Source organism: Phyllobates terribilis, unplaced genomic scaffold (genome assembly GCF_046119375.1).
Source record: "Phyllobates terribilis strain yellow unplaced genomic scaffold, ASM4611937v1 Scaffold_9__5_contigs__length_417890890, whole genome shotgun sequence".
NCBI classification, from domain to species: domain Eukaryota; kingdom Metazoa; phylum Chordata; class Amphibia; order Anura; family Dendrobatidae; genus Phyllobates; species Phyllobates terribilis.
In genome coordinates this window covers 286,007,241-286,029,037 of record NW_027362769.1, presented here as the reverse complement: position 1 = coordinate 286,029,037, position 21,797 = coordinate 286,007,241, and the positions used below count along the sequence as shown (strand labels likewise).

General features: G+C 47.6%; 1 protein-coding gene across 2 annotated transcripts in view; it reads right to left on the bottom strand.

The window, feature by feature from the left end:
* The window catches only part of CALCRL (calcitonin receptor like receptor), a 172,176-nt gene that overhangs the window by 81,176 nt on the left and 69,203 nt on the right, over positions 1-21,797 (bottom strand). For both annotated transcript variants that reach the window (XM_073647858.1, XM_073647857.1), the window contains one exon: positions 3,140-3,250. In XM_073647858.1, coding sequence (XP_073503959.1) covers positions 3,140-3,250 — 111 coding nt within the window. The remainder of the gene's footprint in view (positions 1-3,139; positions 3,251-21,797) is intronic.

Genomic DNA, 21,797 nt, shown 5'->3' with positions numbered 1-21,797 from the left:
TTACAAAATAGTATAAAAAAAAACATAGAAAAAAAAATTGTTCACTCCTATCCTTGGGAATCTAAAACTTGATTCTCTGTGCTCTCAATGCAGGCAACATTTCATTATAGTGTGGAATAAACTGAATGTCTGCTAATAAGTACTAACATGACATGTTGTATCAATGACTAATGTCTTGCGTAATAAATGCTAGAAACACAACACCTATATGGGCCCATAAGAAAAAGAGGTCTGGCAATGAACTGCACGTGTTGCTTTCCCTCAAACCAATGAGTGAAATTTTAGAATTCTATTTTCTTCCACCCATCAATAGGCAGATCAAAGCATATAGATGTACAAAATACTATTTAAAGGGAATCTGTCAGCAGCTTTTTCTCTATGTAATCTGAGAACAGCATGAGGTAGGAGTTAACACACAGATTTCAGAGAGTGTCTGTTATCAGGCTGTGTGCTGTTTACTTACAATGAAGGTTTTACCTGATCTATCTATCGCAATAAATGAAATCATGCTTTCTACAGTACCTGAAGTCCACTGCCTCGGAGTAACTCTCGACTCTGTCCTTCAAACCACACATCCAAGCCCTCGCCACCTCCAACTCAAAAATATTTCCAGAATCCTTTCTTTCTTCAAACTTTAATCTACTAAAATGTTAATGCATGCCCTCATCATCTCTGACCTCGACTACTGCAATATCCTCCTCTGTGGCCTCCCCGCTATCACTCTCGCACCACTCCAGTCTGTCAGTATCTCTGCTGCCCGACTAATCCACCTCTCTCCATGCTACTCCTCTGCTTCTCCCCTCTGAAAATCCCTTCATTGACTCCCAATTCTCCAACGTGTCCACTTCAAGCTACTAACACTGACCTACAAAGCTGTCCATAATCTGTCTCCCCCATACATCTCTGAACTAGTCTCCCGATATCTCACATCATGTAATCTCCGGTCCTCCCAAGACCTCCTTCTCTCCTCCACACTCCTACGTTCCTCACCCAATTGACTGAAAGACTTCTCCTGAGTATCCTCCATCCTCTAGAATTCTATTGCCCAACACATATCATTATACCCTACATTCGGAACTTTCAAGCGGAACTTGAAAACCCATCTCTTCAGAACAGCTTACAGCCTGCACTAACCACACTGCCGCCTCACCAACACCAGAGCTGTCGCCTCACCAACATCGGAGCTGCTGAAACCCCCAAACCTACTGTCTCCTTCCCCATTATCCTGTAGAATGTAAGGCCTCAAGGGAAGGGTCCTCTCTCCTCTGTACCTGTCTGTCACGATTAGTTTGTTCACTGTAATTTCTATTTGTGCTTTGTATGTAACCTCTCCTCATGTACAGCACCATGGAATCAATGGTGCTAAAAAATACAGTATTTTTCGGACTATAAGATGCACCTTTTTCCTCCAAAATTTTGGAGGAGAGTAGGGGGTGTGACTTATAGTCTGAATGTGCTATATATACTATATATACACACACACACACTGTGGCTGTGGATGATGGGGGAGTGTGGGGGGAGTTTCAGAGATGCGGGGCACAGGAGGCAGGAGCCGCCAGCCCTACACTGTGCCCGCTGCTAAAGAAAGCCATGGGCGTGAGGAGCAGTGAATATTCATTTTCCTTAGTAGCGCGCACAGTGTAGCCGCAGTGCGGCTCCTGCTTTGGCTTGGCGGTCACATGGGCATGGAGAGTAGTGAATATTCATGCTCTTTCATAGCGGGCACACACGACTGCTGAGCCGCAGCAGGAGCCGCAGCTGCGGCAACACTGTGCGCGCTATTAAGGAAAATGAATATTCACTGCTCCCCACGCCAATTGTCCAGGCGTGGGAAGCAGTCACTATTCCGGCAGATCATCTCACCGTGTGAGGGAACATGGCAGTGACATCATGCGCGGCTCACGGTGAGTTCAGTGCTGGCAGCAGAACAGGACACAATGCTGGAGCAGAGGGAAGGAAGGTGAGTATAATTGTTTATTTTTTCGTGTGCAGCGTGATGGGGATGGAGGTGCCATGCATACCAAGAAGAGGGATGAAGGGGGCCATGCATACCAGGAAGAGGGATGAGGGGGGCCATGCATACCAGGATGAGGATAAGGGGTGCCATGCATACCAGGAAGAGGGATGAGGGGGGCCATACATACCAGGATGAGGGGTGCCTTGCATACCAGGATGGGGATCAGGGGTGCCATGCATACCAGTATGGGGATCAGGGGGTGCCATGCATACCAGGATGGAGGGCTGCCATGCATACCAGGATGGGGATGGGGGTGCCATGCATACCAGGATCGGGATGAGGGGTGCCATATATACCAGGATGGGGGATATTAACAGAATTGGGGGGCATTACCCCTATAACAGGGTCAGCAGCAGAACCACTCCCCCTTAAAAGTGCATCATGGCCACATTTTTTGCTTAAATTTTTTTTCTTTTATCCTCCTCTAAAACCTAGGTGTGTCTTATGGTCCGGTGCATCTCATAGTCCAAAAAAAACATTAAGTAATAATAATCAGGTGATTATCAATGCTGGGACAAGGTCTCAAGCACCTGCTCGCCCAACCAATCCCCTCCTGTGAAAAGCAGCTCAATGTCAATAGACAATGTACATAGAGGGTCTGGTGTGGGCGGGGTTAGCTTTCCCAGCTCTACTTCATGCTGCATCTAAGAACTCTGATTGTGTCACAACTGTGGCACCCAATAAACTAAGTGATACTTCATTGGATTCATGGTCTCATTTTTAACATTATGCTGCTCTCAGATAAGGTAGCAAAAACCTGGTGACAAATTCCATTTAACTTTGTCTGGCGGGGGAATACAGTTCTAGTTCCTTTAGACTTCTTTTTCCCTCTTTTGCCCCATTCTGACTTTTGCAATAGTGCTCTATGATTTCTGTGTATACGCTTGTCAGTATGGCACCAGTTGTGCCCTATACATTTGTTATACAGTATATGGAGAGTTGTAAAAAAAATACGTATATTTTTTTTTTAACCAAAATCCACCATTTTTTCTTAAAGGAGTGTATACAATATACACAAAAATGTATGCATAGGTAACATGCTGACAGATTATTTTAATATCATACTGTGGTCAGCAGCATACCTTGGTATTTAGAACAAAATACATATTACCTAGAACTTACCAGAAGGATCAAAGTCCTGAAAATAATCAGGACAGTGCTGCTCAGATACGTCTCCTGCTACTGCATCGCCCCAACATAACCAACCATCCCATGTCCTATTACAAAACCGACCTAAGCAGAAGAAGAAAAGGCAACATATACGGTAAGTAAATTTACAATATTACAAAGTGTGGACAATAACAAGAACACATAATTAAAATAAATAACTAATTTGGTATAGAAGGGGGGATGAGGTTTAGAAATCTGTGCCCACAATCTCCCTCTCTTACTAAGGTAATCAAGGTCATAGGCAACTTTGTGAGCACCTCAAAACATTAGACAAATTGTACTGCCACTCATGCGCAATCAAATATAACTGTGCATGTCCTGAAGCAAAGAAGAAGCTTGATCTTCAGATCCTCAGTTGACGTCAAGCTTCTTCTTTGCTTCTGGACATGCACAGTGCACCGTTGAAGTCAGGGAGCATACACCCGACATCAGAGGCGCAAAGACCTGTGGGAAAGAAAGTAGCGTGCATTTGCCAGTTTTGCAGAGAGATGGTGATGACGCCGGCTCTTGCAATCATGTTATTACCCTCCCATGTGTGTGATATGATGAGAGGAATGACTAGTCTGGGGAAACAGACGCCCCATTGACTTGTCAAAAGATTAATTTGTATATTAAAAAAAGGACTTTAGAGATACTTTTTTTTTAAAGATCTGTTAATATGTCAAAATAAACGGCTTATTCGGTAGGGTGTTTAAAAAGGAATACAGAAAGGTTGCTGATTTAAAGGGCATGGGGGACCTGTCAGGTTCCCTTTAAAAGGACTTTCCCAAGAACAAACGAGCATTTTACTTAGTGGATTGAGAAATGTAAAAAATTGGATGTGTTTAAATATTCTGCTGTGCTTAGATAAGCTTATAAAGGTGCCTCTGATGTATCCTGTGTAGTTAGCTGTGCCTGACCAGGTAGAGATGCTCGAGCTAATTGTTGCACATACACAGCTTCTGACAAGGGGAAGAAGTATAAGTGAGGCTGTGTGCCCACGATGCGTATTTCATGCGTTTTTGGTGCGGAAATTTCCGCAGCGTAAACGCATGGTAAGCCTTCTGCCATGGTCCCCTATGCAATTCCGCACTTTCAATGCCCATGCTGCGGATTTTTCTGCAGCGTTTATGCTGCGCTCAAAAATCCACAGCATGTCCATTAATTTTGCGGAAGTGCGGCGTAATCGCCGTCATTGACTTGCATTGAGATGCACATAATCCGTGTCAGTACATTTGTACTGACGGATTATATGCGTTTCAATGTGCGGATGGTACCCAAGTCTGGAGGAGAGGAGACTCTCATCCAGACCTGGGTACCATTGTACCTGTAAAAAATAGAATAAAATAAAAAATAAAGAATATATTCACCTTCCGACGGCCCCCGGTCTCCTTCCCTGTGCTTGCGGGCAGGACTGAAGGACCTGCGGTGACGTCACAGTCATGTGACCGCAGGCCCTTCAGTGCAGTGTCCCGCGATCAGCTGGCAGCCAGGAAGGAGCGCAGCAACACACACCGGGCCATCGGAAGGTAAGTATAGGTTTATTTATTTTTTTTTAAACATTCTTTTACGGTCACACTATATAAATCCATGCTGTTTGCATGGATTTATATAGTGTGACCTAGTTGTCAAGCACTTTCCAAGTGATGCTAAAATCGCCTGGAAAGCGCTTGTCAATCCGCATGCGGAAACGCATGTGAATAACGCTTCAAATCCGCATGTATTTGACAGGAAAAACGCATGCACAATCTGCATGCGTTTTTTCTGCCAGGGAGATGCAGAAATGCTGCAGAAATTTTCTGCTTCATTTCTGCATCGTGGGCACATAGCCTGAATATTCCGAAGCAACAGGAAAGGATTCTTCCAGATAATTCTTTGTGTGAGTTTCCTCAATTTCCTGCCTGTCTTTTAGCAAAGGAGTGAAACTATCTGCTGTATAATTGGTCCTGTGAGCTCATCTAAATAAATCAATGTGCAAAATATGTCTGCAGGTTGGACACCTAAACTGAGCACACAGCTTATCATTACAAAAAAATCCTGAGATGTCAGTGAATACAGCCCAGAGTGAAGAATGTTACTCCTCTCTCTACCTGTCCTTTTCATCTAATAATAATAATAATGATTTTTATTTCTATAGTGCCAACATATTCCGCACCACTTTACATTTTAGAGGGGCTTGTACAGACAATAAAAGACATTACAGAATAACAATCACATAAATCAACAGATACCAGGAAGAGTGAGGACCCTGCTCACAAGCTTACAATCTATGAGGAAATGGGGGAGACACAAAGGTGGATGGTAACAATTGTATTGTACGGTCAAGCATCAATGTAATAAAAAGGGTAATTACTAGTGTTGAGCGAACATGCTCGACACTGCTCGGTACTTGGGATGTTCGGCGAGCACCGAGCATTTCCGGGTTACTCAGGTGGGAGCTCGGGTCTCCACCCTGCATGTTTGGCACTCTTTACAGAGCCAATGAACATGCAGGGATTGCCAGCCAGTCACTGTAATGCCGCAGCCATGTTGTTTGTGGGCATTACAGTGATTGGCTGGCCGCACAGCGTCACCTCGAGTATTTAAAACCGGGCGCCGCCATCTTGGACACAGTCGCTCCGGATCAGACAGTGTAGGGACAGCGCTGCTGATTTAGGGAGAGATATATCCTGCAAAATAGTTAGTGTAGGGTCTGTAAAGGCTGCCAGATCAAACAAACAGTCCTTCTCAGGACTAATATCCATCCCAGGTATATCAGGCAGGCAGGCAGGCTGTATAGGAGACGCAGTGGTTATACCAGCAAACGCTGCATTACAGTCCTGTGTGCTGCTCCGGTTGCTGAAATTGCTGGACTTAGCTCCAGGTCCCGGGGGCCAGGAAAAATCCTTTTTTTTTTATCTAAATCCTCTTTTTTTTTTTTCCTCCTTCACAATGTACAAATACCCATCTTATTAACCTTTTGGTGTCCGCCCCCAAAAAAAAAAAGTGTGCCTCTGATTTTTCAGACACAAATATATCTGTTGAAAATAGTCTGGTGTAGGCCAGAGAAATAGAAGTGTGGTTTTGCAGTTCTATGGGCCATTTGTATCTAAAAAAAACAGTTTGAGTGTGTCGCTCACTGTTCAGCCGCAAATATATATATATTTTAAAAAGCCTGGTATACACCAGTAAATTATTACTGTGGTTTTGATGTTCCACGGTAAAACATCTCTATTATCCTGTTTTTGGCATTTTTTGCTGTATAAAAATAATAATAGTGTCTCCCTGATTTTTCAGACACAAATATATCTGTTGAAAATAGTCTGGTGTAGGCCAGAGAGACAGAAGTGTGCTTTTGCTGTTCCACGGTAAAAAATCTCTATTATCCTGCTTTTTGCATTTTTTGCTGTAAAACAAAAAAAAAATAGTGTCTCCCTGATTTTTCAGACACAAATATATCTGTTGAAAATAGTCTGGTGTAGGCCCGAGAAATACAAGTGAGGTTTTGCAGTTCCACGGTACAAACCTCTGTATTATCCACTTTTGGGCCATTTGTATCTAAAAAAAACAGTTTGAGTGTGTCGCTCACTGTTCAGCCGCAAATATCTCTATTTAAAAAAGTGTGGTATACCCCAGTAAACAATAACTGTGGTTTTCCTCTTCCACGGTTCTAATCTACTCTTTATTACCCTTTTTCCATTGATAGTGCAAGTGTAAGCTATTTTACTTCATTTACAATGGGCAAGGCGCGTGGCAAGGGACGTGGAAGTGGACGTTCTGGTGATGGTTCGTGCAGAGGATGGGGACGTGGCCAAGGTGAAAATGTGCCACAACCAACAGCCACATCTTCTCGCTCCCACTTCTTGACCGAATTACTAGGGAAGCACAGAACAACACCAGTATTGAGAACTGATCAGTGTGAACAGGTTATTAATTGGATAGCAGACAATACTTCCAGTTACCTGGGCACCACCACTTCCGGTCTGTCTTCCACACGGTCAACTCTTAGTAGCCGTGAGTCTCGACCGCATACTCCTCCTCACCCTGAGGCTCCTTCCTCCCACCATGCCGAGTGTCGTCAGACAGCAAGTGATCCCACACTTGGACACTCTGAAGAGCTGTTCACTGGTCCATTTCCATATTTGGGCCCCTCGCCTGATACGCTTGAAGTGGTGGAAGAGGAGATCCCATGTTGCGATGCCCAAATATTTGAACAGCCACGGCCACAGGAAGTCGACGTTGGCAATCTGTCACAAGAGGTGGACGATGACGAGACACAATTGCCAGGAAGTGAGGAGGAGGATCGTGGTGAAAAGTGGAAGAGGAGGAGGTGGTGGATGATCTAGTAACTGACCCAACGTGGAAGGAGGACATGCAGAGTGAGGCCAGCAGCACACAGGGGGAGGGAGGCAGAGTACCCCAACAGGCAGGAAGAAGCAGTGTGGTGGCCGCAGACAGAAGGCAGGCAACCGTTCCCCGTAACACCAACACAAGGGACGTTGCCAGTACAAGCGGTAGGTCTTCCAGAGTCTGGAATTTTTTTAAAGACTCTGCTGATAACCCCAAAAAGGCCATATGTTCCACCTGCCATGCCAGCATCAGCAGGGGTGACAAAACTACCAGCCTGACCACCACCAGCATGATCAGGCACATGGCAGCAAAGCACCCGACTTTGTGGGGCGAAACCCAGGGTCCACGACCAGTGTTAGCGGGTGTCACCACTGCTTCTTCCACTGTTGTGCGTGCAATAAAACCCCCTGTTGTGTGTGCAAGGCAATCCCCTGTCCATACTGCATGTAAAGATGCCCCCTCCTCTCAGTCTTCACTTGTTATGGCAGTTTCTCAAGAAACAGCATCAACGTCCACGTCCACGTCCCACCGCAGCGTTCAATTGTCCATATCCCAGACCTTTGAACGAAAGCGGAAATTCGCAGCTAACGCCCCACAGGCCACAGTCCTAAATTCGCACATTTCACGACTGCTTGCATTGGAAATGCTGCCTTTTAGGCTGGTGGAGACGGAATCCTTCCGCAATCTTATGGCGGTGGCCGTCCCTCGGTACTCGGTCCCCAGCCGACACTATTTTGCCCGGTGTGCCATCCCCGCACTACACAAGCACGTGTCCCAAAGCATCTGCCGTGCCCTCAACAACGCAGTTACTGGGAGAGTCCACCTGACAACGGACACGTGGACAAGTGCTTGTGGCCAGGGACGGTACATCTCTCTGACGGCACACTGGGTAAACATAGTGGAAGCCGGGACCCAGTCGGACCTTGGGACGGAACACATCCTCCCCACACCGAGGATTGCGGGCCCTATGTCAGTCAGAGTTGCCCCCACAGTGTACAGCTCCTGCGCATCCTCCTCCTCCTCATGTTCAGCCTCCATCTCAGATATCACCACATCAGTTACAAGCTGGAAGCATTGCAGTACTGCCTCCGCCAAGCGGCAACAGGCTGTGCTGAAACTCATAAGCTTAGGTGATAAACCTCACACTGCTTGTGAGTTGTGGACAGCTGTGAAAGAGCAGGCAGATCTGTGGCTGAGACTGCTGAACCTACATCCCGGCATGGTCGTGTGTGACAATGGCCGTAACCTGGTGGCGGCTCTGAGGCGAGGTGAGATCACACACGTACCATGCCTGGCTCATGTGCTTAACCTCGTGGTTCAGCGGTTTCTTAAATCGTACCCCGAGTTGCCAGATCTGCTCGTCAAAGTACGCCGCCTGTCAGCTCATTTTCGCAAGTCGGCTACAGCTTCCGCCGCCCTTGCTGTGTTGCAGCAGCGTTTGCAGCTTCCGGCACACCGACTGGTGTGTGATGTCCCCACACGTTGGAACTCTACCCTCCACATGTTGCAAAGGATTTGTGAGCAGAAGAGAGCAGTTGTGGAGTACCAGCTGCAACAAGGCCGTCGATATTCAGGTCAGACTCCACACATAAGACCTCAGGAGTGGACCTGGATGTCTGACATATGTACCATCCTGACAAACTTTGAGGAGGCCACCAAGATGGTGAGTCGCGATGACGCCATCATTAGTGTCAGCATCCCACTTGTCTGTCTTTTGCAACGCTCTCTGCAGAGAATTAAAGAGGAGGCATTGCAGCCAGAGTATGATGAGATGGATCAAGAAGCCGTAGCGGGCGATTACACACAGCCCAGCCTCATCTCATCCCAACGTGCATTGGGGGACAATGAGGGAGAGGAGGAGGAGGAGGAGGAGGAGGAGGAGGAAGAACAGGAGCTGCTATCATGCGTTGTAGACGGTAGTACCTGTACAAGTGTCATACCGTCGGTTCAGCGTGGGTGGCCTGAGGACAGAGGGGAGGAGGAAGAGGAGGAGGAGGAGAGCATGGTCAGTCGTCATCTTGGTGAGGACACGGAAATCTGGCCCGTTACCAGTCTGGCACGCATGGCTGACTTTATGTTACGCTGCCTTAACCGTAACCCTCGCGTTGTCAAAATGTTGGGTGACAGTCATTACTGGTTGGTGACACTTGTAGACCCCCGCTACAAGGAGAACTTTCACTCTCTTATTCCTGAGGTGGAGAGGTCTACAAAAATGGGGCAATACCAGAAGGCCCTTGCTGCAGAACTCTTAAAAAAAATCCCATCTGAACACGCTAGCGGCAGAGGTCACAGTTCGCTGCCCAACCAAGGTGTACAGGCGAGAGTGATGCAACTCCAATCCAGCAGAGGCAGGGGAACACTGTCAACGTTCTGGGACAGTTTTCTGACACCCGCCCAGCTTACAGGCCCTGAGGCGCGGGGTACTCTCACAAGGAGTGGAAAGTTTCAAAAGATGGTGAGGGAGTACCTTGCCAATCGTACCAGCGTCCTCCGTGATTCCTCTGTGCCTTTTAATTATTGGGTATCCAAGCTGGACACTTGGAATGTACTCGCTCTGTACGCCTTGGGGGTCCTGGCCTGCCCTGCCGCTAGCGTGTTATCGGAGCGTGTTTTTAGTGCCGCTGGGGGAATTATAACTGATAAGCGCACTCGCTTGTCAACTGACAATGCTGACAAGCTGACCCTTATCAAAATGAACAAGGGCTGGATTGGGCCAGACTTCTCATCACCACCAAATGACAGCAGAGTAACATAAAGTCAAATCCACTGTGTTATTTCGGGAGGTGTATTCACATGCACAGCTTCACACCCACACATGGGTATACGCTTCCTCGTTTCGGCTGTTTAATCTTCTTCTCCTTATCCTCAGCCTCCACCACCACTATACCACCAGGGTGCCAGCATTGCAAGTTCCTCCGTCCTAATTTTTGGCAGCTTTTGCTGGGAAAGCATAAGCAAATACCATGGGACACCCACTCCCCAATAATGGGACTTATGTTTGTAATATGCTGTACTGCATGGCTCTTGTAAGGGGCATTGCAAGTTGCTCCGTCCTAATTTTTGGCAGCTTTTGCTTGGAAGGCATAGGCAAAGACTATGGGAGACCCACTTCCCAATAATGGGAGTAATGTTTTTAATATGCTGTACTGCATGGCTCTTGTAAGGGACATTGCAAGTTCCCCCTTCCTAATTTTTGGCAGCTTTTGCTTGGAAGGCATAGGCAAAGACTATGGGAGACCCACTCCCCAATAATGGGAATAATGTTTTTAATATGCTGTACTGCATGGCTCTTGCAAGGGGCATTAAAATCGTCTTGTTAAGCTACTGTGACCTCCACATCTCTTCCAAGGGTCGCTAATATTGTCTTTTTATTCCACTGCGACCTCCACCACTCTTCCAAGGGGTATTAAAAGCGTCTTGTTAAGCTACTGTGACCTCCAAGTCTCTTCCACAGGGCGTTGATATTGTCTTTTTATTCCACTGTAACCTCCACCACTCTTCCAAGGGGCATTGATATTGTCTTTTTATTCCACTGCGGCCTCCACCACTTTTCCAAGGGGCATTAAAACTGTCTTGTTAAGCTACTGTGACCTCCACGTCTCTTCCACGGGGCATTGATAGTCTTTTTATTCCACTGTAACCTCCACCACTCTTCCAAGGGGCATTAAAACTGTCTTGTTAAACCACTCTGAACTCCACGTCTCTTCTAAGGGGCATTAAAACCGTCTTGTTAAACCACTCTGAACTCCACAGCTCTTCCAAGGGGCATTGACATGTTGTTTTTAATTACCTCTAACCTCCACGACTCTTGCAACGGGCATTGCATTTCCTCCTAATTTTTGTCAGCTTTTGCTTTTCAATGCATAGGCGAACACTAAGGGAGACCCACTCCCCAATAATGGGTAGAAGGTTTTTAATACGCTGTAATCCACGTCTGTTTCAAGGGGCATTGCAGTGCCTAATAATTTTTGGAAAGCCTTCCATTCCCTGCTTAGGCCAACAGTGTACAGGAGACCCAGTTGCTATAAATGGAAAAAATGGTTTAGTTAAGGTCCTCTGACCTCCATGTCACTTCCAAGGGGCATTGGAGTACCTCGAAATTTTTGGTAGGCATTGCATTCACTGTATGCCTTATAACTGTGTAGCTGAACCGCTCCTTTTGGTACAGAAACATATCCTACAAGACATGTGTGGTTGGCTGGCCTGATATTGATGTGAATGGTCCCTGTTCCTCCTGCTCTTTCTCCTTTGCCACCACCTCATCCATCATTCATCACCTGAAGCTTTGTTTTAACGGGAGTCATAGAACTGGGATAGTAGCAGGAAAACATCCAGCAATCCTCGAAGGAGGTAGAATATGCGCCAAAACGCTGACCACCTCAGGCCTAGCTGCTACTACATACATGCGCTTGCATTCCAAGGAACAGAAAGCTAAGGAGGTGGATGGCCTCATGATCATGAATAATTTACTCGTTGTGTAGGAGGCCGACCACTGCTGCTGTCTACCTTCTGAACTTTGTGTTGAAGCCTGATTGACCCAGGACCCGCAATCCTCTATGTCTGGAGGACGTGTTGCATCCCAGAGTCCAACTGTATCCCGGCTTCCACAATATTAACCCAGTGTGAAGGCGTCAGTGAGATGGACCATCCCTAGCCACTTTCACTTGTCCACGTGTTTGTGGTTAGGCTGTCCTTTCCACTAAATGCACTGGGGAGGTCTCAGGTAATGTTTTGGTATGCGCGCTTGTGTATAAGGCGCACCGGGACAAATAGGGGCGGCTGGGGACCGTTTATGGACACCCGGTAACCCCCACGCGGCTGGGGACTGTGTGTGGGCACCCGGCCGCGGGGCGGCTGGGGACTGAGTATGGACACCCGGCCGCCCCCTGGCGGCTGGGGACCAAGCGTGGACACCCGGCCGCCGGGCGGCTGGGGACTGAGTATGAATACCAGGATACCGACGCAGCCATGACGTGGTGGCCAGATTCCACCTCCACATGCCTAAAAGGCCCAATTTCAAGTGCAAGCAAGCTAGCAGTATGGTATTGCAGCCTGGGGGTGGGTGGGTGGCAGGCTGCATACTTGCGCTTGTATTGCAAGTTATGGGGGAGGTACAATTGAACACTGCCCTGGGACAAGGACTTGCACGGGGATAGTTGCAAGTCTGCATCTTCTGATGCGGCAAGGATCACTTCTGATGGGCACACTTTTAGGCAGTGACCTGGGTGCTTCCAGGGGTCTTACCCATGCTGTTCCCATGTCTTTTTAGCACTGTATGCATGTGTCACACAGCACATGGCCAGATAAGGTTGTAAAATGTTAAAATGACATTTCCCGGTGAATGCATTTGTCACGGTTGAAAGCAATACAAACGTGCAAAAACGCATAAAAAATGCTACTTGTGAGCATAGCCCAAGGTGTGGAGGAGTATTTTTGTTTTTGGTTATTTATTTTACCTTATACACAAGTTTTTACCCTGGAAAGGATGTTCCTTAACCCCTTTCCGACCTGGTCAGTAATAGTACGCACCAGGTCGGGAAGGCCGGTTCAGCGGGGGCTCCGGCGGTGAGCCCGCACTGAAGCGAGCACATGTCAGCTGATTATTGGAATCGCAATCCACCCGCGGCTGTTAACATGTTAAATCTCTGACAGTGGCATTTAACTCGCGCTTCCGGGAGTCCTAAGCCCCGCCCATCAGTGACCCCGTCACGTGATCGCGGGTCACCAATGGGTGGGTATGACAACTCAGGGTCTGCAGCAGACGCCTGTGGTTGTCATGTCTCAATTGCTATGAGCGCCACCTAGTGGTCAGCGCTCATAGCAAGTGAGCATTTCTCCTGCATACAAGCGATCTGCTCATCGCTTGTATGCAGTAGAAGCAATCAGACAACTGCTGCTTCTAGTCTCCTCTGGAGACTATAGAAGCAAGCAGAAAGTGCAAAAAAAAAGTTTTTAAAAAAATAAAAAAAATATATAAAAGTTTAAGTCACCCCCCTTTCGCCCCATTCAAAATAAAATATATATATATAAAAAAAAACACATACACATATTTGGTATCGCCGCGTTCAGAATCGCCCGATCTATCAATATAAAAGAAGAATTAATACAATCAGTAATTGGCGTAACGAGAAAAAAAATTTAAACGCCAGAATTAAGTTTTTTTGGTCGCTACAACTTTGCAATAAAATGCAATAACGGGCGATCAAAACATCGGATCTACCCCAAAATGGTATCAATAAAAATGTCAGCCCGGCACGCAAAAAATAAGCCCTCACCTCGCCCCAAATCCCGAAAAATGGAGAAGCTAAGGGTCTCGGAAAATGGCGTCATTTTTTTTTGTTTTTTTAGCAAGCTTTGGATTTTTTTTTCACCACTTAAATAAAAAAGAACCTATACATGTTTGGTGTCTATGAACTCGTAACGACCTGGAAAATAATGATGGCAGGTCAGTTTTAGCAATCTGTGAACGTGGTAAAAAAAGGACCCAAAAAACAACTGTGGAATTGCATTTTTTTTGCAGTTTCACTGCACTTGGAATTTTTTTCCCATTTTCCAGCACACGATATGGTAAAACCAGTGATGGTGTTTAAAAGTACAACTCGTCCCGCAAAAAATAAGCCCTCACATGGCCATATTGAACGAAAATTAAAAAAGTTCTGGCTCTGGGAAGAAGGGGAGCAAAAAAGGAAAACACAAAAACAGAAAGACCCATGGTCGTTAAGGGGTTAACATATTTCACAGGAAAGCACTTTCACTTTCGTTTTTGAACGTTTTATTGTGAGCCTGTAAAAGTGGCTTAATACCTCTGACCACGTTGTTGACAGCAGTGACCTGGGGGTCAGAAATGCTTCCAGGGGCGATCCCCATGTCATTTGAGCACTGTCACTATCGTTTTGGGCACTTTTTAGGCTTTCTACAGACTGCCGGGGGAGCCGCCGCAAAAATGTTCAGGTCTCCCATAGACTAACATTGGGCTCGTTGCTCGGGTCGAGCACCCGAGTATCACAGTGAGCTCGGCCCGAGCTTCGAGCACCCGAGCATTTTAGTGCTCGCTCAACACTAGTAATCACTTAATGCTAAATGAACCAGTCACCAACCAGTATTTGAACAAGTACAGACACAGTAGTCTACTAAGTGATGGGGTGTGTGAACAGAAGATATGAGGGACCTGATTTGGAAGGAAGTTTTGTATGGGGTGGTGGGAGGGATAGTTAGATAGGTGAGGTGATAGGCCAGTCTAAAGAAATGCGTTTTTAGGGCACGCTTAAAACTGTGGGTATTGGGGATTAATCGAAGAGTCCTGGGTAGTGCATTCCAAAGAATTGGCGCAGCACGTGAGAAGTTTTGGAGATGGGTGTGGGAGGTCCAGATTAATGAGGATGTTAATCTGAGGTCATTAGCAGAAAAGAGGGCACTGGTAGGGTGATAGACAGAGACGTGAGAGGAGATGTAGGGCGGTGCTGAAGCATGGAGTGCTTTGTGGGTGAGGTGTCGCGCTGTCTCTGTATACTGGAGGTAGGGGGCCTAAGCTGACCCTAAGCTGGGGCCCTGACTAATCCCTCAACCTGCAGGTACTGTTAAAGGTACAGAGGTCCAGGCCGCCAGCGTAACCCCTACCTCCTGAGGATCCCTGCACCTAAGTAATCTAGTCCTGAGAAGGACCCCGATCACAACAAAAGAGGACAAGTAATAATATGCCCACACACAGTACTTAGACGAACGAGACAGTACAAGGGAAAAACCAAAACCACCTTGCATACAAAAACTACACAACTACAACAGAGGGAACTCCAACGGGAAAGGAGATAAATGATAAAGCGAGGAAGGGAAAAAGACTCCAAATACACTTATCTCAGAAACTCCAAATACCACGATCCGCTCTGTAAGTCTGTATGAAATGCTTTCACCGACACTTCCCAAACAGACCAGCAGGCATTTGAAGGAGACTCACTACAGCAGCATTGATTGCAGCTGGGTGAAGCTGGACCTCGTCTAGCACAGAGAGAGAGAGAATTAACTCCCTCACTGCCGAAAACACAAAGCACCAAAAAGTCAGCTGCGAGAAGTCAGGCTGTGTAATCGTGACGATCTTCGTGGCGACACACCCGTGACAGTACCCCCCCTTCTACGAGGGGCCTCCGGACCCTCAGGGCCAGGTTTATCCGGGTGAGTCGTGTGGAAGGCCCGAACTAATCGGTCTGCGTTAATATCCGACGCAGGAACCCACATCCTCTCCTCAGGACCATACCCTTTCCAATGAACCAGGTACTGAAGGGACCGGCGATTAAAACGTGAATCGATGACCCTTGATACCTGGAACTCCAAGTTACCATTGACCACCACTGGAGGGGGAGGTAAAGGTGACGGTACCACCGGCGCCACATACCTCTTAAGCAACGATCTGTGGAACACGTTGTGAATTTTAAACGTAGGGGGGAGGTCAAGACGGAATGCCACCGGATTAATAATAGAACTGATTCTGTACGGCCCGATGAACCTGGGACCCAGTTTCCAGGAGGGAACCTTAAGTTTAATATTCCTGGTAGACAACCATACCCGATCGTTCACACTTAGGTCCGGACCAGACACTCTCCTCCTATCAGCCATACGTTTGTATCGGTTCCCCATAGTATTCAGATTCCTCAGCACCCCTCTCCATACTGAAGCGAGTGATGAGGAAAATCGTTCCTCCTCAGGAACCCCCGAAGAGCCCCCCCTACTGAAAGTACAGAACTGGGGGTGAAAACCATATGCCCCAAAAAACGGGGACTTACCAGTGGACTCGCTCCGCCTATTATTAAGAGCAAACTCTGCCAGAGGTAAGAAGGAAGCCCAGTCCTCCTGGTTTTCTGACACAAAACAACGGAGATATGTCTCCAAGCTCTGGTTCATACGTTCCGTCTGACCATTGGTCTGAGGGTGAAAAGCCGATGAGAATGACAAATGCATCCCCCGCCGTGCACAAAACGCCTTCCAGAACTTGGACACAAACTGAGACCCCCGATCAGACACCACATCGGAGGGTACCCCGTGAAGCCTCACAATCTCCCCAATGAACACCTGCGCAAGAGTTTTAGCATTAGGGAGAGCCGGAAGAGCGATAAAATGTGCCATCTTGCTGAACCTGTCCACTACAACGAGTATGACCGTTTTACCCGAAGACGGAGGGAGGTCCGTAATAAAGTCCATAGACAGATGAGTCCAAGGACGCTCCGGGATCTTCAAAGGTAAGAGGGCCCCAGACGGACGGGTATGTGAGGTCTTAGAGCGCGCACAAACCCCACAGGACGCGACAAAAGTTACCACCTCCTTATGTAAGTTAGGCCACCAAAACCGACGCGAGAGGAGATCCACAGTTGCTTTACTCCCCGGGTGTCCTGCCAAAACTGAGTTATGGTGTGCCTCGATCACCTTTTGTCGCAACTGATCTGGAACAAACAGTCTCCCCGGAGGTCCAACAGGGGCGTCCCCCTGAGCCTCCAATACCTCCTCCTCCAGCTCAGAGCATACTGCCGAAACCACCACCCCCTCCTGAAGGATAGGAATCGGGTCGTCCGTATTCCCGGCCCCAGGGAAACTGCGAGATAAGGCATCCGCCTTTACATTTTTTGACCCAGGACGATATGTAACGACAAAATTAAACCTGGTAAAAAACAATGACCACCTAGCTTGTCTGGGATTCAGACGTTTCGCGGACTCCAGATATAGCAGGTTCTTGTGATCGGTGATGACGGTGACCGGATGGACTGCCCCCTCCAAAAAATGGCGCCACTCCTCAAAAGCTAACTTAATGGCCAAGAGTTCCCTATTGCCGACATCGTAATTCCTCTCAGCGGACGACAATTTTTTAGAGAAAAAGGCGCACGGATGCCACTTACCAGGGGACGAACCTTGTGACAATACTGCTCCCACCCCTACCTCGGAAGCGTCTACCTCTACAATGAATGGCTGTGACGCATCAGGTTGAATGAGTATGGGTGCCGAGGCAAAACATTTTTTCAAGCAGGAGAATGCTTGACAAGCCTTGTCAGACCACCTAGAAAAATCCGTCCCCTTTTTAGTCATGTCTGTGAGAGGCTTAACCATGGACGAGAAATTACGAATGAACTTCCGGTAATAATTAGCAAACCCCAGGAAACGTTGTAGTGCCTTAAGATTCTCTGGCCGATCCCACTCAAGAACTGCCCGCACTTTCCCAGGGTCCATACGAAAACCGGACGCTGAAACCAGGAAGCCTAAAAACTGGAGTTCCTGTACGGCGAACACACACTTTTCCCATTTGGCATACAGTTTATTATCCCGCAAGATCTGTAACACCTGCCTAACGTGCTCCTGATGAGACACCAGATCCGGCGAGTAAATTAAGATATCATCCAGATATATGACAACAAACTGTCCCACCAGGCGGCGAAAAATGTCATTAACAAAGTGTTGGAACACCGCCGGGGCATTAGTCAGACCGAATGGCATGACAAGGTTCTCATAATGCCCCTCCGGAGTGTTAAACGCCGTCTTCCACTCATCCCCCTCCTTCATCCTAATCAGATTGTACGCCCCCCTGAGATCCAACTTAGAGAACCATTTGGCGCCCACGATCTGATTAAAGAGATCGGGAATAAGTAGGAGTGGATACGGATCTCGGACCGTAATCCGATTAAGTTCACGGAAATCCAGGCAAGGGCGTAGGCCTCCATCTTTCTTCTTAACAAAGAAGAACCCCGCAGCCACCGGTGAAGATGAAGGTCTAATATGCCCCTTAGCCAGACTTTCTGAAATATAATCCTTCATGGCCTGCCTCTCAGGACCAGAAAGGTTATACAACCTAGCTTTAGGTAACTTGGCCTCAGGGAGCAATTTTACAGAACAGTCATACTCGCGATGAGGAGGTAGTTCCTGACACCCTTTCTCCGAGAATACATCCTCAAAGTCCGCCAGAAATGGAGGTAAGACCCAAGGAGTAACCGCACCGATGACCGTGTTCATGCAGTTTTTATTACAGAATTTACTCCATTGGCTTATCTCTCTGGTTTGCCAATTAATAACCGGGTTATGCTTAGTTAACCAAGGAAGGCCCAACACTATAGGAGTGGGAAGACCCTCCAACACGTAGCAAGACAACAGTTCTTTATGTATCGCCCCCACTTGAAGTTTTACATCATGCACAGCTTGCAAAAAACTTCCCTGACCGAGAGGCCTGGCATCGATCGAGAATATGGGGATGGGTTTAGCCAACTCACTCAATCGCATACCTTGAACCCGGGCAAACCGAGCATCAACCAGATTAGCCCCGGCCCCACTATCCAGAAGAACAGATATCCTCTCAGTTCTCGTACCCACCACCACCTCCGCCGGTACGAGAAACTGAGACGAACCTAGGGACGAAATACCTACTCCCAGATTGCCGTCCACCACACAACCTGGGATCAACAGTTTTCCGACGACTCTTCACTCTGCAAGGGACGGGATGGACACCCCCCAATAAAATGTCCCTTTCTCCCGCAGAAGAAACACCTTCCTGTCTTATGGCGCACCACCGGTCCCCTCCCCCGAAATGATGTCCCTCCTAATTGCATAGGCTCCTCTGGACTGACCAGGGGAACCACCATATGAGGGGACCTTGTAGGAGGTGGAGTCATCACAGGGGGTCGAGTTATCCCGCACCTCTCCCGAAGCCGTCTGTCAACGCGAATAGCCAGGGCCATAGCGGCTTCCAGTGACGCGGGAGAGTCATACTGTGCCAACACATCCTGTAATTTGTCGGATAAACCTTGACAAAACTGGCTCCTAAGAGCCGGGTCATTCCACTGGGTGTCCGTGGCCCACCTACGGAACTCCGAACAGAATTCCTCCGCCGGACGATCTCCCTGCTGGATCCTACGTAACTTAGACTCAGCAAGGGAGATCCGATCTGGGTCATCATATACGAGTCCCAGAGCAGCGAAAAACCTATCCACTGACTGGAGAGCCGGGGAGCCCGGGGGAAGAGAGAACGCCCAAGATTGTGGGTCCCCTTGTAGGAGCGAGATGACAATTCCCACCCTTTGTTCTTCACTCCCCGATGACCGAGGCCGCAGCCGAAAGTACAATTTGCATGCCTCCCGGAAAACAAAAAACTTGTCCCGCCCCCCAGTGAACCTGTCAGGGAGAGCTACTTTAGGTTCTGGTCCGGCTTGCTCCTGAGGATGCAAAACCTTGGACCCAACGTCCGCCAGCTCCATGGACAAACTCTGCAACTGCCGAGCTAGACCGGCTACTGGATCCATGGTAGCTGGAGAAAAACTAAGTGGGTCGGTGAAAATGTCACGCTGTCTCTGTATACTGGAGGTAGGGGGCCTAAGCTGACCCTAAGCTGGGGCCCTGACTAATCCCTCAACCTGCAGGTACTGTTAAAGGTACAGAGGTCCAGGCCGCCAGCGTAACCCCTACCTCCTGAGGATCCCTGCACCTAAGTAATCTAGTCCTGAGAAGGACCCCGATCACAACAAAAGAGGACAAGTAATAATATGCCCACACACAGTACTTAGACGAACGAGACAGTACAAGGGAAAAACCAAAACCACCTTGCATACAAAAACTACACAACTACAACAGAGGGAACTCCAACGGGAAAGGAGATAAATGATAAAGCGAGGAAGGGAAAAAGACTCCAAATACACTTATCTCAGAAACTCCAAATACCACGATCCGCTCTGTAAGTCTGTATGAAATGCTTTCACCGACACTTCCCAAACAGACCAGCAGGCATTTGAAGGAGACTCACTACAGCAGCATTGATTGCAGCTGGGTGAAGCTGGACCTCGTCTAGCACAGAGAGAGAGAGAATTAACTCCCTCACTGCCGAAAACACAAAGCACCAAAAAGTCAGCTGCGAGAAGTCAGGCTGTGTAATCGTGACGATCTTCGTGGCGACACACCCGTGACATGAGGGTGACGAGTTTATATTGAACTCTATAGCAGATGGGTAACCAGTGGAACGACTGGCACAGGGTGGAGGCATCGGTGTAGCGGTTGGCAAGGAATATGATCCTGGCTGCTGCATTTAGAACAGATTGGAGAGGGGAAAGTTTAGTAAGAGGGAGACCGATTAGTAGAGAGTTGCAGTAGTCCAGACGAGAATGAATCAGAGCGCCAGTAAGCGTTTTTACAGAGTCAAAGGTAAGAAAAGGTCAAATTCTACAAATGTTTTTGAGGTGTAGATGACATGAGCAGGCGAGTGATTGGATCTGGGAAAAGAAGGAAAGATCTGAATCAAGTATAACCCCAAGACAGCGGGCTTGTTGCTGGGGAGTAATGGTGGAGCCACACACGGAGATGGCAATATTGGGCAGATTAGTGGGGAAGGAAATATAAGAAGTTCAGTTTTTGACGGGTTCAGTTTCTGATAGAGGAAGGACATGATGTTAGAGACAGCGAAAAGACAATCACTGGTGTTTTGTAATAATTCAGGGGTGAGGTTAAGAGACAATGTGTATAATTGGGTGTCATCAGCATAGAGATGGTACTGAAAACCAAATCTACTAATTGTTTGTCCAATAGGGATGGTGTATAAGGAGAAGAGGAGGGGGCCTAGGACCGATCCTTGAGGAACTCAGTCAGTAAGGGGAAAAGGGGAGGAAGAGGAGCCAGCAAAAGATACAGCGAAGGAGCGGTCAGATAGGTAAGAGGAGAACCAGGATAGAACAGTGTCCTTGAGCCCGATAAAGCGGAGAATCGTGAGGAGTAGCTGGTGATCCACAGTGTCGAATGCTGCAGAAAGATCCAGGAGAATCAGCAGGCAGTAGTGACCATTAGATTTAGCTGTTAGTAGATCATTAGAGACTTTAGTGAGGACAGTTTCAGTAGAGTGTGAGGAGCGGAAATCTCTATTGTAAAGGGTCGAGAAGAGAGTTATCTGAGAGATAGCGAATTAGACGGGCGTAGACCAAGTGTTCCAGGAGTTTAAAGATGAAGGGAAGATTAGACACAGGTCTGTAGTTAGCAGCACAGTTTTGGTTGAGGAATGGCTTTTTAATTAAAGGATGTATGCTGCAGTGTTTAAATGAGGAGGGAAAGATACCGGATGAGAGAGAGAGATTGAATATTTTAGTTAGGTGAGTGGTGAATGCCGGGGAAAGGAAATGAAGGAGATGTGAGGGAATAGGGTCACTGGTGCAGGTAGTAGGGCGAGAAGATGCAAGGAGCCTGAGCACTTCTTCTTCCGTGATTGGTTTAAAGACAGAGAGTGAGTTAGATGTAATGGGAGAGGCAGGACCGTACATGGTTTTAGGGGATTGGGAGAAAATTTCCTGTCTGATATGGTCAA